The sequence below is a fragment of the Tauraco erythrolophus genome, chromosome 20, assembly GCF_009769465.1.
Source record: "Tauraco erythrolophus isolate bTauEry1 chromosome 20, bTauEry1.pri, whole genome shotgun sequence".
Taxonomy (NCBI): Eukaryota; Metazoa; Chordata; class Aves; order Musophagiformes; family Musophagidae; genus Tauraco; species Tauraco erythrolophus.
This window is the reverse complement of record NC_141484.1, coordinates 6,800,333-6,813,373: the sequence shown is the minus strand read 5'-3', so window position 1 is coordinate 6,813,373 and position 13,041 is coordinate 6,800,333. Positions and strand designations below refer to the sequence as shown.

Sequence of the window (13,041 nt, the reverse complement as noted above, 5' to 3'; positions counted from 1 at the left end):
CTCCCACAGGAGGTCACCCGTGGAAAGCAAGAAGCCACATCTCGGCAATCGACCGGCGCCTCCCGCCCCGAGGGGCGCGGGCAGCGGGGCGGCGGCGCTGGCACCTCCCGCCGCCGGCGGGGAGGGCGGGACGGGGCGCGCCGGTCCCGCTCCTCCCCGCCCTCGGCCCGCCCAGGAGCCGGCTTCTCTCCCGTCGGGTGCCCGGCGTGGGCCTGGAGGAGGCTCCGCGCCCCTGCCGCGGCCATGGAGGCTTTCTGCGGGTCCCGCTTCTGGTAAGCAGCGCGGCTGGCGGTGCGCCTCCCTCCCCTCCTTCCCGCGGCTTACTCCCGCCGCGGAGAAAGTTGGAAGGGGAGGTTTGCGCCGAGGGGCCGGGGGGAAGCGGGGACCAGCCCCGGGCGGAGGCTGACCGCCGTGCCCGCTCTGCCGCCGCCGCCGCGGAGTTTACCCGCGGAAGGGGCCGTGCGCTCGGCGCGCCGGGGCTGAGGGGCTGGAGCGGGCCGGGAGAGGTCGGTCCTGCGGCTTCGAAGGGCTCTGCTGCGGAGCTGCATCTTTCCCCGGGTCGCGGGGGCTCCTCCCGCACCCGGCTGGGGAGCAGCACCAGGCGCAGAGCAGTGGCATCTTTGCTGTTCGCGATTCAGCATCTCCAGACCAGAGCCAAGACCCTACAAGGCCCCAGGGGACCCACGAGACCCACCTTCCGCAGGAGGTGCGGTGTTTCTTGCGGCTCTCCCAACAGTTGTAGTCCACCTGTGGAACTCATAGCGATGGACCTGCTATTGCCTTCTTCTGAGGGGTCCTGGTTTAGTGTTTGCTGCTGCTCTTCAGAATCACTCCCATGAGTGGGAAAGTGCTCCTGTTAAGTGCTTTGTTACTGCTAAAAGCAATGGGTCCATGGCAGCCAAGGGTGGTCACAAGCCTCCAAGGGCTGCGATGACTTATGTTGGTATTTGGAGCCGTCAGCCTTTTGGAAAGGCTGATTGCAGCAGGCTCTGGGTTTGTAAGAAGAAAAGTTTGAGAATTGCTGCTGTGGTCTGCTCTGATGGCCAAGTGTGTAAGTGCTAACTGTTACTTGGTGTGGTTTTTTCCCCAAGGTACAGTGTGCTGCTTCCCTCTCATGCCGTGGAGGTAGACACTTTAGACCGTATGAAGCCAGGGGGATTTGAGTGTGTATGGTGAATCTGGAACTGCCCTCCAATAAATCACTCTTTTTTGCATGTGCCTTTCTCTTTTTTATTGATTTAGTTCAAGGGGGATTTTTTCAAAGAAAGATGAGTGGGAATGAAAGGAATGTCTGAAGATGAATCACTGCTAGAAAGCTATTAAAGGACAACACAAACAATTGGGTAGGAGGACTTAATGCTGAGCTCCATCTTCAGAGAACTATTATCTTTCAAAATCTGTTTCAACATTACTTTTTAAAAGAGGACTTAGGCTCCTAAGCCCCTTGGTTACATTTCTTTGTTCAGTTTCAGATTTCATTTCCAAGTGCTCTGCACGCTCTCTGCTGCAACAGCTGGCAGATAAGCTTGCTCAAACAAGTATTTTCTCCTCTTATTTCTACTACAAACACTTACAGAACAGGAACAAGCACAAACAGATCAACACTGCTCACTAGTTTATTGATTGCCTCAAAAAGCATGTCCTTAGCTTCTCAAGAATGGCTTGTAGTGCAACTACTCTTCATGGCCAAAGCTTTTGATAGCAGTTGTTGATACGTTACTGTAAAATGTTTAGGCAGTTTTGCTGGTTTTAAGTATGAAATAAGCGTATCATCCAGTACTTTATGCAGTACCATAAACTCAAGCACAGTACCTTTGTGGTTCTGTGCCTGGTGTATTGTGCTCAGGTAGTGTATCCTGGTTTTAATATTGCCACAGCTTTTCGAAACTAAATCGCAGGAAGTAATATAAAAGTAATCCAGGGAAGGTATTTTAATTAATAGACATTTATTTACAGCATATATGATGAAGAGATCTAAATGTGTTAATCAAAGCATAAATAGTGATAGAAAATACACCTTCAGCCTTGCTTGAAGTAATAGTGCAAATGTGATAACTCCAGTCGATCTGAAATGTCGTAGTTTGGATTGACAGAGGAATGCATTTTCTGTCTTGAGTCTATGAAGGAAGATGTCAGGCTTGTGTTACAAGCTCTCCAGAAACTTCTTTTTTCGAGTAATTATCAGATACTTACACCTTAACATAAAATATTACTAAATAATAAAAGGGGACTGGTTGAAAAGAGATGGGCGGTGTTCTTTAAACAAAATGGGCAGACTGCTTAATACATGTAGACCTGTTCTGTTTCTTTGGAATGAGTTGTTTAGGGTCAGAGTAACCTTCCATCTCTTTCATTGTTTTAAAATGATATTCAGTAGCTGTGTGAAATGGAACATATGACCCAGTGACTGGCAGATTGAACTCAGTGACCAAGTGTCTTAAAACCCTGGTTGTGGTAGCTGGTGGTATTTTCTCTCTTAACAGGAATATATGCAATGAACTGATTTATGAGACGTTTTAAGATGACCGTGTAGATGACAGTCACCTTGAAATTATTTGCTGTGCAAATATGCTGTTCCATAAGAAAACACAGGTGGAGGTGTCTTTTTGAAATATGTCCTCAAAAGTTGGGTGTCTCATACTGCTGTACGCTTGAAGAAAGAAGAACGAGGTGAAAGGCAGTTACTGACTGGTGGACACAAATGAATGGTGTTCGGCTTTGCAGTTAAGATCAGGAACTTGATAAAATGGGAACCAGTATTAGTGTTCACTTTTTCATAGCTTATGAAGTTAGACTCTTTCTTCCTATTTTGTCAAAGAAAATCCAGATATTTTTGGAAGCTGAATGACCCTACTGGTGTCAGTTTTAAAACTGTTTAGAGCGAAAGGAAACATGCTGCTCCATTTAAACAGTTCTTTATTTTGAAGTTTAAACCAACTACAATACTTTTCTGTTAAAGGGAAGTCAGAATCAAACCAAAACAGTTCAGAATTAGCTCCTGAAAATGCTTACATTGAAATATATCAACTTTAACAGGTGATTGACTTATCTTGGGGTTTTTTGGCTGATCAAAAATGTTAAGGTTTCAACTCCTTTCTGATGCAGAGTGGGGAATTTTGCTGGAAATGTCGTCAGGTTGGGTTTTTGTGTTTGTGCAGAGGCAAATAATTTCCTGTTCGACCCATTTTAGAAATAAGAAATTAAAGAAAACACTGTAGGTCCACGTTAGAAATCTATAAAAGCTTCTGACTTCCAGCTACTAGTTACCTGTTGAACATGCAATCAGCAAATTGCTAATACAAATATAGGGTGTTTTGTATAAAAGAGGAACAACCAGAACACTAGTTTTTTCGAATGCAGAATGAGCAATCTCTTCATCTGAACAGGCAGAATCATACTGTCTACTTCAACTGAGAATTCAGAGCTAATTGTTGGTATCTCCTAGCAGCGTTCTCATGCCAAATATCTTTTTGGGAGCAGATGAGTGCGATAGCGTGTACCCACACGAGCAGTCCTGAGGTGTGTTGTTACTGTTGCCCGTATTGTTTCCTATGTATTATGTCACGTACTTACTTTGTGGTAGTAAGTGTGCTAGATAGGCATGCAAATTAATGTGACCCACAACCTCTACACTTGGGAAGTAGGTACTAGTGAATTATCACTTATTTGTGCTGATGACCTCCGCTGTAGGTAAAACACGAGCAGTTCCTCCAAGAGGAGAGCAAAGTGATCCTAGGGAGAGTTTGCTGCAAAGTATTTTGGTCTAGAGACAAAGCAACGTGAGCTTAGAAACCAAATTCTATTCCAGTGAAAAGATGCATCGTCTATTTGTGGCTCAGACTCTCTGGGTAAGAAGTGGCCCTGTGCCTGCTGTGAGGATAAAACATTAGTGCTCTGCAGTACTTGGGTGCTGTTGGGATGATAGGTGGGATAAACCTTAGCCTACAGACAGGCAAAGTGCCTAGGCTTACGCAGCAGCTTGTGGTTTAGTGTTTTGTTTGGGTTTTTTAACAGCATAAATAGGAAATGGAATGACAAGTGATATAGCGCTTCAAAGGAGAGATCACAACTTCTAATCAGTTCTGAATGAGATCCAGGCTTGTTCCTTTTGACTCTGTGTAGCCCACAGCACTCAGTTTCCTTCCCTACCCTGTGTCTTGGTATCCTGACGGATATCTTTTTTTTTTTTTCTCCCCCATCCCACGTGGAGTGCTGGCTCCTTCTTCATCCAGAGACTCTTGAGTAATTCAACAGGAAGTTGCAGCAACTCTCGAAAGTAAACAATACCTCACACTTCTCTTGGAGACAGTCTCATACAAGCACCCTTTAACCTTTAGGTTTGCGGATATTCCTTCACCTGAGTCATTCTGTGAAATTTCGGTAGATTTGGACTAAAAGTCATGCTGCTCTCTGGAAACGCAACTTCCTGCTCTGTTGGCTCAAAGTGCCAACCAGCTTCCCCTCTGTGTAATTTCCATTTTTGCTTCGTCATGTATCATGCTTAAATTTTTCGTAGTTCAAGATGACTTAGCAGAGCTGCAGTAAGGAAAAAATGTTTCTTTTGAGGAAGATGACAAACAATGTACTTGTAACATATGTACAAGTTTATTTTTAAAACCCACAACTTATGTGATTTGACTCTAAATTTAATAATAAAACATTAAATTTCAATTATTCTATTGTATTTTCAACTAAATTCCAGCAGGGGAAGAGTGAAGCGAAAGGTGGTAGCAGGTCATTGCAAAGGAGGGATTCTGCAGTAGGATGGTATGGCTCAGACTGGCTGCTCCTTGTATACAAGCTTCCCCTTCTGCCATGTAGTGATAAACACAGAATATTCAATGTTTATAGATACTTAAACATGATACAGATCTGCACGTAATCTTTGTTAACTCCATCCAACTTCAGATGACTGAGTCCCACTTCTATAAATCTCTTCACAAACGGTCGTGTCGGGTATTTGTGTTCTGTCTCATGTTAGGTAGGAGATCAAAATAGGTCACTTTAATGTTCTCTACAGACATCAGATCTATGAAGTTGTGCTCTCTCAAAGGATAGCCGTGTTGGTAATATCATGAACTTAAAACAAATAAGTACTCAAGCTCAAATCCTCCAAGGATTTTGAGATTCTTGAGCTGAGTTGAATGGAAGCTGTTGCTAAAGGATTTGGGCCTCAGATTCTCAATGTCAAGAGCAGTATAAATATTAGCATTAGATTTGGAGTATTATCCAGGACCTTTCATACCAATGAAAGCTGCCAATATCAAGGATATACGGAAGCCTTAGTGTCAATTAATGAAGCATGTGAAATATAGTAGAATATCAGTAGAATACGTGAATGTGATTGTTCATATTTTTCTAGGAAAGCAGTCACTGCCATTTCCTTCAAACCAGCGTAATGACAGGTCAAACAGCACAGTCCTCTGTGCAGGAGAGTGGGGCAGCTGATAAATTGTCACCACAGCATCTGACCAGCATGGTTGAGTCCTTTCTGAAATTCCCTTTTGCAATTCTGGAATTCCGGGCTGCAATTCCAGAATTGAAGGATTTGTATGAAAAAAAAATGCCCAAGGGGAGAAGAATCTTTTTTTTTTTTTCCCCTCTGCCCAGATGCACTGTGGGTTTCTGGGACATGCTTCACAAAGATCTTCTGGGCACAAAAGCCTGCTTATCCCTCCTTTCCATGTATTTCCTGAGGGTGGGACAGGTTGTCATGACATGGAGCAGATGGTATGGAGCAGGAGCCTGTTGTAGGGAGGCAAGGTCCCACTTTGCTTTGATGGGAGATTAAAGCCCCACAAGGAGACTTTTTCTCTGTAGCAAAACTCAAGGTCATATATATTCTTCAACTTTCAACATAACTGTTCCTCCCTGGTCACAGCACTGACCGTTTATCTTAAGCGGCATGGCTGGTAGATGTAGTGTCTAGGACTTAGGAATTCTATAAAGTTTCCCTCCTGAAAAGAAATAATATTTAAAATAAAATCTGACTCGCTTGAGGAGCTCCTTAAAGTGGAGCTTATTTGATCATTACAGTTAAGAATATAAAGCATTTTGAGATGGGCCTAACCTACCTGGTAGGCAAATTGCTATGCCACTGGAGATACAATTCTTTCCTTTCTACACGTGTAAATTTGTAATGTATTAAAATGAACAGACTATTACTGTTTAAAATTTAATTTTAAAAAATTCCTTTGAGAAGCCTATTAAAAAGGATCTTTGATTTTTCCAGTAAGCTAATGCTCCATTTTTCTCCTGATACTGCCATGAATATGATGGGCCATTATCCAGTTGCACGTTTTTTGGCTGAGCTGGAGGAGAGCGTAGCGGCAAGCGGCCAGAGACCTTCCCAGGAATGCATTCAGGCTTTTGTACCACCGACAGCCTTGGTCCTGTGCTGGGCCCGTGCGAGCGGGCGCCTTGTCCCTGTGCCAGCCTCACAGCAGCGCCGAAGGTGAAGTCAATGCAGTAAAACTTGGATCGAAAAAAGCAGCATACTTCTCATTTCTTTGTTTGGTATCTCTCCTTTTCCCCCTAGCCGAGTGGCTTGTATTCTAGAATTTCCCTCACCTCTTAGACATGCAATTTTTTTCATTTTCCCTTTGTTATTTTGTACAGTGGGAAACATGGAAAAGTAAAAGGAAAAAAACCTCCATGTTCTGGATATCATCTTTTTATACAGTAAGGGGAGGTGAGAGCAGGCAAAGTGAAACAAAAAGCCTTAAAACACTTTATGTTTTGTCTCTTTTGAAAAAGCAAGATGTATCTTCTTGGGGGAAACAGTTTGCTACTGGAATATCTATCAGATGGAAAATCGTAGCCAGTGGTGATCTTCATATGCACCAATGCTATTCCATGTGCTTCTTTTTTTCCCTTTATTCTCCTACCCTGATACAGAGTTGCTACTTGTTGCTTACATGTTGGTGACCTGCAAAAACTCATTTTCCGTGTCTAAGCCTGTTTGTGGCAAAGCGTGGAAGTTCTGGCTCATTTGAGTGTTTGAAGCATCGTTATTGTCAGCATGTTGCAATTGGGCCACTGTGGTCTCACAGCAATTCGTTAGGGACGGTGCCGCTCTCCTCATACCAGCACCGGATGGGCAGGTTCACTTGCAGGGTGTTTGCACGGATCATAGTTAAACACGATTCTTTTAGAAATAGGGGGTTTCTGGGTGTCAAAATCACGTTTTAAGCTCCATGTTTACATCGCTTAGTGATACTGGAAAGACGCTGTGCATGGAACTGGTTTGGGGTTAAAACAATGTACCAGGACAGTTCTGCCTTTGCTCTGATTTCTCTGATTAACATGTTCCTTTTCCATAGTAGCCTGATCCCATCTTTTATTTATGTCTGAATTTTTTGGCTTCACTACACTGCAGGCCAACCTTTGAGAAGGGAAGAGAAGAGAGAGTAGCTGAGAGGGTAGGGAGAGGTGTAGGAGCAGGCATTTCCCATGGATGCTACCATTAGTGGGGCTTTGTGAGCTCTTTTTCTCTCTGAAACTTCTCCCATGGCTTAGGGCCGGACTGTAGAGTTCACTCTTTTTCCAGATAAAAGTGACTGAAATCAGTAGGTCTGTGGACTGAGAACGAGTACGGTTTGTGCAAATTGACTCCAAGCGCGTAGCGAGAGTGTAACGCTTGTCTGTGTTAGGTGAGCTCAGGTCAGTTCTGAGTGGTAAACCAGGCTGAGTCTTGGCATTAAAGCTCATTAGCACCCAGAGTCTGTTCGTTGCCCTCTAGCCTGCTGCTGCATTGGACTCCTTGGTGCTCCCCTAATGAGTGTCCCTGCAGCTGAAGAGCGTGACCAACCATGTGTGCTTGAGACGGCGCGTCACCTTTGTGTCCTGCCCCCCCGAACTCCCACGTTACTGTCGTGTTGGAGTCAGCCTTGAGCAGACACTGAAATCTCATTATTGCTGCAGTCAGTTTGTCGATTCCAGCTCTCGCTAGGCACACAGCGTGTCAGAGCAGCACTGATGACATTTTTTTGGTGACAATCCCTTTTATTGTTTTTGTATATCAGCCCGGCTGGATGGGCCAGCTTCAGATGGAGGAGTCAGGATGAAAATAAGCAGAGTCCTCTTGTTTGCAGCTGTTTCAGCTGTTCCTACCTCTTCTTAATTGAGCGACATTCATTATGATCCTTGGGTTACCCTGTTCCTTTCAACTAAGAGATGGGATGGCTCAAATTAAGGATATTCCCCCACACCCTTCATTATGCTGGGCTGAAGTAGAGCAACCCACTCCTTTATTTGTACTTGCACAAGGCCATGAGAGAGGCCTTTGATGCAATTAGAAGGTTTTCTCTACAGCAGTGTATAGCTTTGTTCAGTTCTAAAGACAGTCGGGGACTTTATTCTGCTGAAAGAATAATCCTGTTTCCTTTTCCTCTCAATCCTACTTTTGATTCATGAGCATTTGTACGTCTGTCGTCGTATTATACCTTTCCCTCTGCAAGTCAATAAATGTCCCCATGTCCAAGCAAAAGACTGACTGTTACTAAAAGAGTTGAAGTAGATGGAGTTTACTTTTACTTTAGGTGTATGTTGTCTTAGATGCAGATATTTGCTGTGGTCAACTTCTACTTTACTCTCTTTGTTAAACTACAGATGCTTTTCTGAAAGCCCTATTTCCCCGAGGTCCTGTGACTGCGGCAGAGTAGGAACCTACTTTTTTTGTCATCCTGCCTCATTTTTGTTCATGATAGCAGACAACCTCTGAACTTCTACTCTTAAAAACTAAAAGGAGGAGAAAGAAAAACTTACTGTTTTGTATAGCATCTGTCACTAAGCCCGTACCTTGGTTGTCGAATGCCTGGTCCACAGTTCTCGGGTGCATTGTGTGGTTGGTACCATTTGTACCAGGAAACTTCAACTCAAGCAAAATCTGTGACTATTTACTTGACGACCATAAACTAGCTCATAGAGGCTCTGAACTTGTTGTGTCAGGTCTATTTGATCTACTAAAATAAGCCACTAAAGATCTCTTTACTGCTGGAAAAGGAAATTCAGTGTCCTGCAAGGTGTCCTTCACTAACATAGGTAGCTGTTGCAGTGTGACTTGTAAACAGAGAAATACTATGTCTCGTTATTAACTATGTGATTCCTGCAGTACTATGAATGCTTACACCCCTTGAAGCCTGTCTTTTTCCAAGCGGTATCGCTGTGGTGTTGGGGTGGAGAATGTCATTATCTCTTGCCCTGCCTGAAGGGGAGGAGGTGGGGAAGGGTTGTTCGTGCAGTCGTGTGAAGGAACTGAGTTGTGCAGCAGTCGCTGTGGATTAATGAAGCATGTTACTCCTTTATGCATAAAGGTGAAATTGTTCCTTCGGAAACGTAACTGAATTGCTCTGAAGAGGCCATTTGGAGCCGGCCAGCCTTCTGGAGGCCTGGAGCAGAGCGCTCCTTGGTGTTTGTGCTCTAAGAGAGGTAGTAGAGTTTGTCCCAGAGAGTTTACCAGCAGAGACCAAGCAGAGAAGTTGGACAACAGCCAGAAGTGGGAGGTGAGACGTGGAGGGGCTGAGATAAGCCAGCGCTGTAGAGGAGTAGAGGAGACTGAGCCCTGATAGATGGTTTCTGGTGGTGTGGTTCAGAGCCGTAACTGCAGAGTCACCCTATGCTTGGGAGGAAGCTGTGCCGTAGAGCTGAGTGCAAGCCTTTTTTTTTTTTTTTTTTTTTCCCCCCTCTTTTTCTTTTTTTTTCCTTCCCCCCTCCCGCCCCCAGGCCTGTGCGAGTGAAACTCACTGCCAAGATATCTACTAGATTAGGGTCAAAAGAAGGGCAGGAAGATTTGCCTCCACATTTAAGTTCTCACTGACAATTTCTTCTACAAGAGATAACATTTCCATGTTTATTTACTGCAGGGAAGCATTGTTACTTTCAGTTATTCACTTCCCTATCTCTTACTCTTCGTGTGTACCTTCCCAGTCAGCTTTCCAATTTGATTTTTAATCTTAAATAACATGCCAGCTAGTGATAACTGACACAGAACCAGCGATATGGCATGTATTAACCTTGGGTAGAGAGTGAATGACGTCAGTGCAATGGCCTTCAACTTCCCAGCAGATAAAGAATGAATTTGTTTCCTGTGCTTTTCCCAATTCTTTTTGCACTATGGAAGCTTAGAAACGTGTATTCATTTGTGCATTCAATGGATATAACTGGTTGAGATTACTAAAGATATTGTTAGTCTTCCGTAGGGTTTGGAAGCTTTCTGTTGAAGGCTGTTTGAGGAGCTTTACTGCAGCATCAGCTGTATGCCGGGTAAAGCCACTGTGAGGCACTTTTATTTCAAACTTCTGTAGTGGAATAGGAGTTGGTTTAGACTTAAATTCAAGACCAGAACCCCAACTGGTCTTTCTCAGCAGGATCTCTTAGCACCCTTGGGGTTTGGGAAAGGGATAGACAGGAATTTCCCTGGTCATTTTTCAGCCTAGCTTTAGGCTTTCTGTTTGTTCCTCCTTTTATTTGAAAGCTGTAAGGGATGATGTGCAGGAAACCCAAGATATGTTGCATTGAACTTTTGTTTCCTTTAAAGGCATTATCAGTTTTAAAGATGGCCTTTTCAATAGCAGTGTTCTTTTCCAGAGGGGAAAGTGTGGTGATAGAAAGCACTAAGTATTAGAGCAGATTTAACGTTGCTCAGAGCTTCCTCTCTTGAATATCTTCCCTCAAATGAAGATCATGTATTTATAAGTGTAAGTCCTACTGCACAGATGGCCCTTACTACAAGGGCTGTGTTTATCCAAAGACTGTGACTGGAGTGATGAGTATGATTGAAAGCTGCTGCGAGGGCTAATGTCAATGATATTCTTAACTGATGAACAGAAAGCCCCACTAATTTGTAAGTTTTAGACTCCAAGGGACCCCTCATCTGCTGTGAAGCTGTAATAAGCATCTCTGATTTCTTTTGCCATAGATGTTGGCATTGCATTGAAGTATTGTTACAGGATTAAGTAATGTGTGTGCCCAGGGAGTTCGGTACAGCGTGCTGGTGTTTCTGCAGTGCTATATCTCACCAGGAGAGCCTCCAGCCTGATGCATGGTACAACATCCAAGGAAATGCTTCTACTTACAGCCAGTTGCCACAGAGCTCTTGGCAGCCTAGAGGAGCCAGGGAGCACAGTGGGAGTCTGGATTGGGAAGAGGTCAGAGGTTACTGCCCTTAAGACTTGGTTGCTTGTGGGGAAGCAAGCTGACAGCAATGTTAGGTGTGATGGAAGTGCTGGCTATTGAGTTCTCTAGGATGAGTTTCTTAGGGCAAGTGGTGTTTCCCAACACGTGCTGCTGAGTGTTTCCCTATGCGAAATGCCCGTTGGTGCGTCATTCTGGCTATGGGTCACCCCGGCTCTGGGTCACAGAGCTGCCTGCAGAGTGGGCTTTCACTGAAGGGGACACTGAGGCAGAGCTGTGATGCACAGAGGAAGATGAGCAGCTCTCAGGACAGCACAGAGCCCTGAGCTGAGGGATGTGTGTGCTATCCAACATCAGCGTATTAGACCTCTTTCAGTAGCAAGTCCAAAGAAAACCTTCAAACTCAGACAGCCCAAGCTGGGTGTTTTCATCCTCAGTCAGAATAGGACACAAGAAACATTTAAACTTGCTCTGCTTACCAGGACAGGGTCCAGAATATGGGAAGGCAAAGCCAGATTAAAGCAGGAGCCTTAAAGATAGGAGTCAAAGAGCAGGTGTGTCCCTCCAGCCGTTGCTTCTGGTGTTTGCTATCAAGGGTGGAGTTCCGTAACTTTAGTGCTGAATTGAAGGGTATTTAGCAATATTTAACAATGTTGGGTTAGTCAGGATAGATTGTATTGAGACTCCATGTCATACTCTGACTTGAGTTGTTTAGGGTTGGAGTGGATGTTGGAATATATGCTGTCAGTGTGGTGGTTTATAAAGCCGTGAAGCGGAACTGCCAGCTCTGTGAAAACAGATCCAGCTTGGTAAGAAATGTGGTAAGAAATGCAACTTTTGGATTCCCAGATTTAAAAGTAATAATAACTCACAGCAGAGTCCCTGCTACATGACAGATTACATGGCAGCATTAGTCCACTGTGGTCCAATCTTGCGAAGGAAAAGTAATTTGCATGGAATTACATGAATTAAATGTTTTAGGTATTGTGTCTTCTAACAGGAACTTCTCTCATTATATTCAAGAGTGGAAAGTGTCTGCTCTCAGAAAACACCAATTCATTGAAAGGGAAACTTTTTACAGAACCAGATTGGTTCCAGGAATGCTTGTTTATCTGGACCAGGATGGAATTGGACCTGGGAAACATTCCCAAGATAGCCAGTAGTCAGATCTGTCACCTTGGCTGCGGGTTTCTCCTTTGTTCCACATCCATGTTTCCCATATGCCATAGAAGTAGTAGGCTCTTGTTGGTCACCGGGTGGGTGCTGCTTCTTGTACTTCCACAGAATTTTGGAAAGGTTCCACTTTTATTCTCAGGGATAATTCAACTGAATCTCAAAATCTTATGTGTTTTTTTTTAGGACAGACTTTTTATTTTCTGGCCAGCTGCATTTATACATTCAGAAATGCAAGTCCTCTGCCTTGTTTAAATAAGAGTTAATGAAAACCTTTAAACGGCTTGGCAGCCATACAGTCTGTGTCTTAGATACAATAGTCAGCTTGTGTTCAGTCCAAAGTTAATGGACATCTGGGGCAGTTTCTAGGTTGCTGTCAGACAGAAAACCATTTCTGGACATTTTGGTCTTACACGAAAGGTTTAAATTAAGAGAGCTTCCCCTCAGCCCCAGTAACTTTTCCCTGAAACAGAATCTTTGTCTTATTCTGGGCCCACATTGTTGCTATCTTCCTCAGCTTTTCTTTTGCCAGGATTTTTTCCAGCAAGGAAAAGGAGCACAATTGCAAACATGCTCAAGACATTGCTAAACCACATGTAATTAACGAGGAAATTAGTATTTTGTTGAATAAATGGTAGAGATGAGCTCCTGCTTTGGAAACTAAAGAGCTCTTCAGGTCCAAACTTCTCGAGGGCATCTCCCTGCTGCAGGCACATAGTGCTAGAGGAGCTTCTC

The 13,041-nt window shown here is 44.1% G+C and overlaps 1 protein-coding gene across 1 annotated transcript in view; it reads left to right on the top strand.

Annotated features, from left to right (window-relative positions):
- Positions 1-243: 243 nt before the first annotated feature.
- The window catches only part of ABCC3 (ATP binding cassette subfamily C member 3), a 50,033-nt gene continuing 37,235 nt past the window's right edge, over positions 244-13,041 (top strand). Inside the window, exons 1-2 of the mRNA XM_086624323.1 lie at positions 244-272; positions 9,359-9,503. Coding sequence (XP_086480449.1) covers positions 244-272; positions 9,359-9,503 — 174 coding nt within the window. The remainder of the gene's footprint in view (positions 273-9,358; positions 9,504-13,041) is intronic.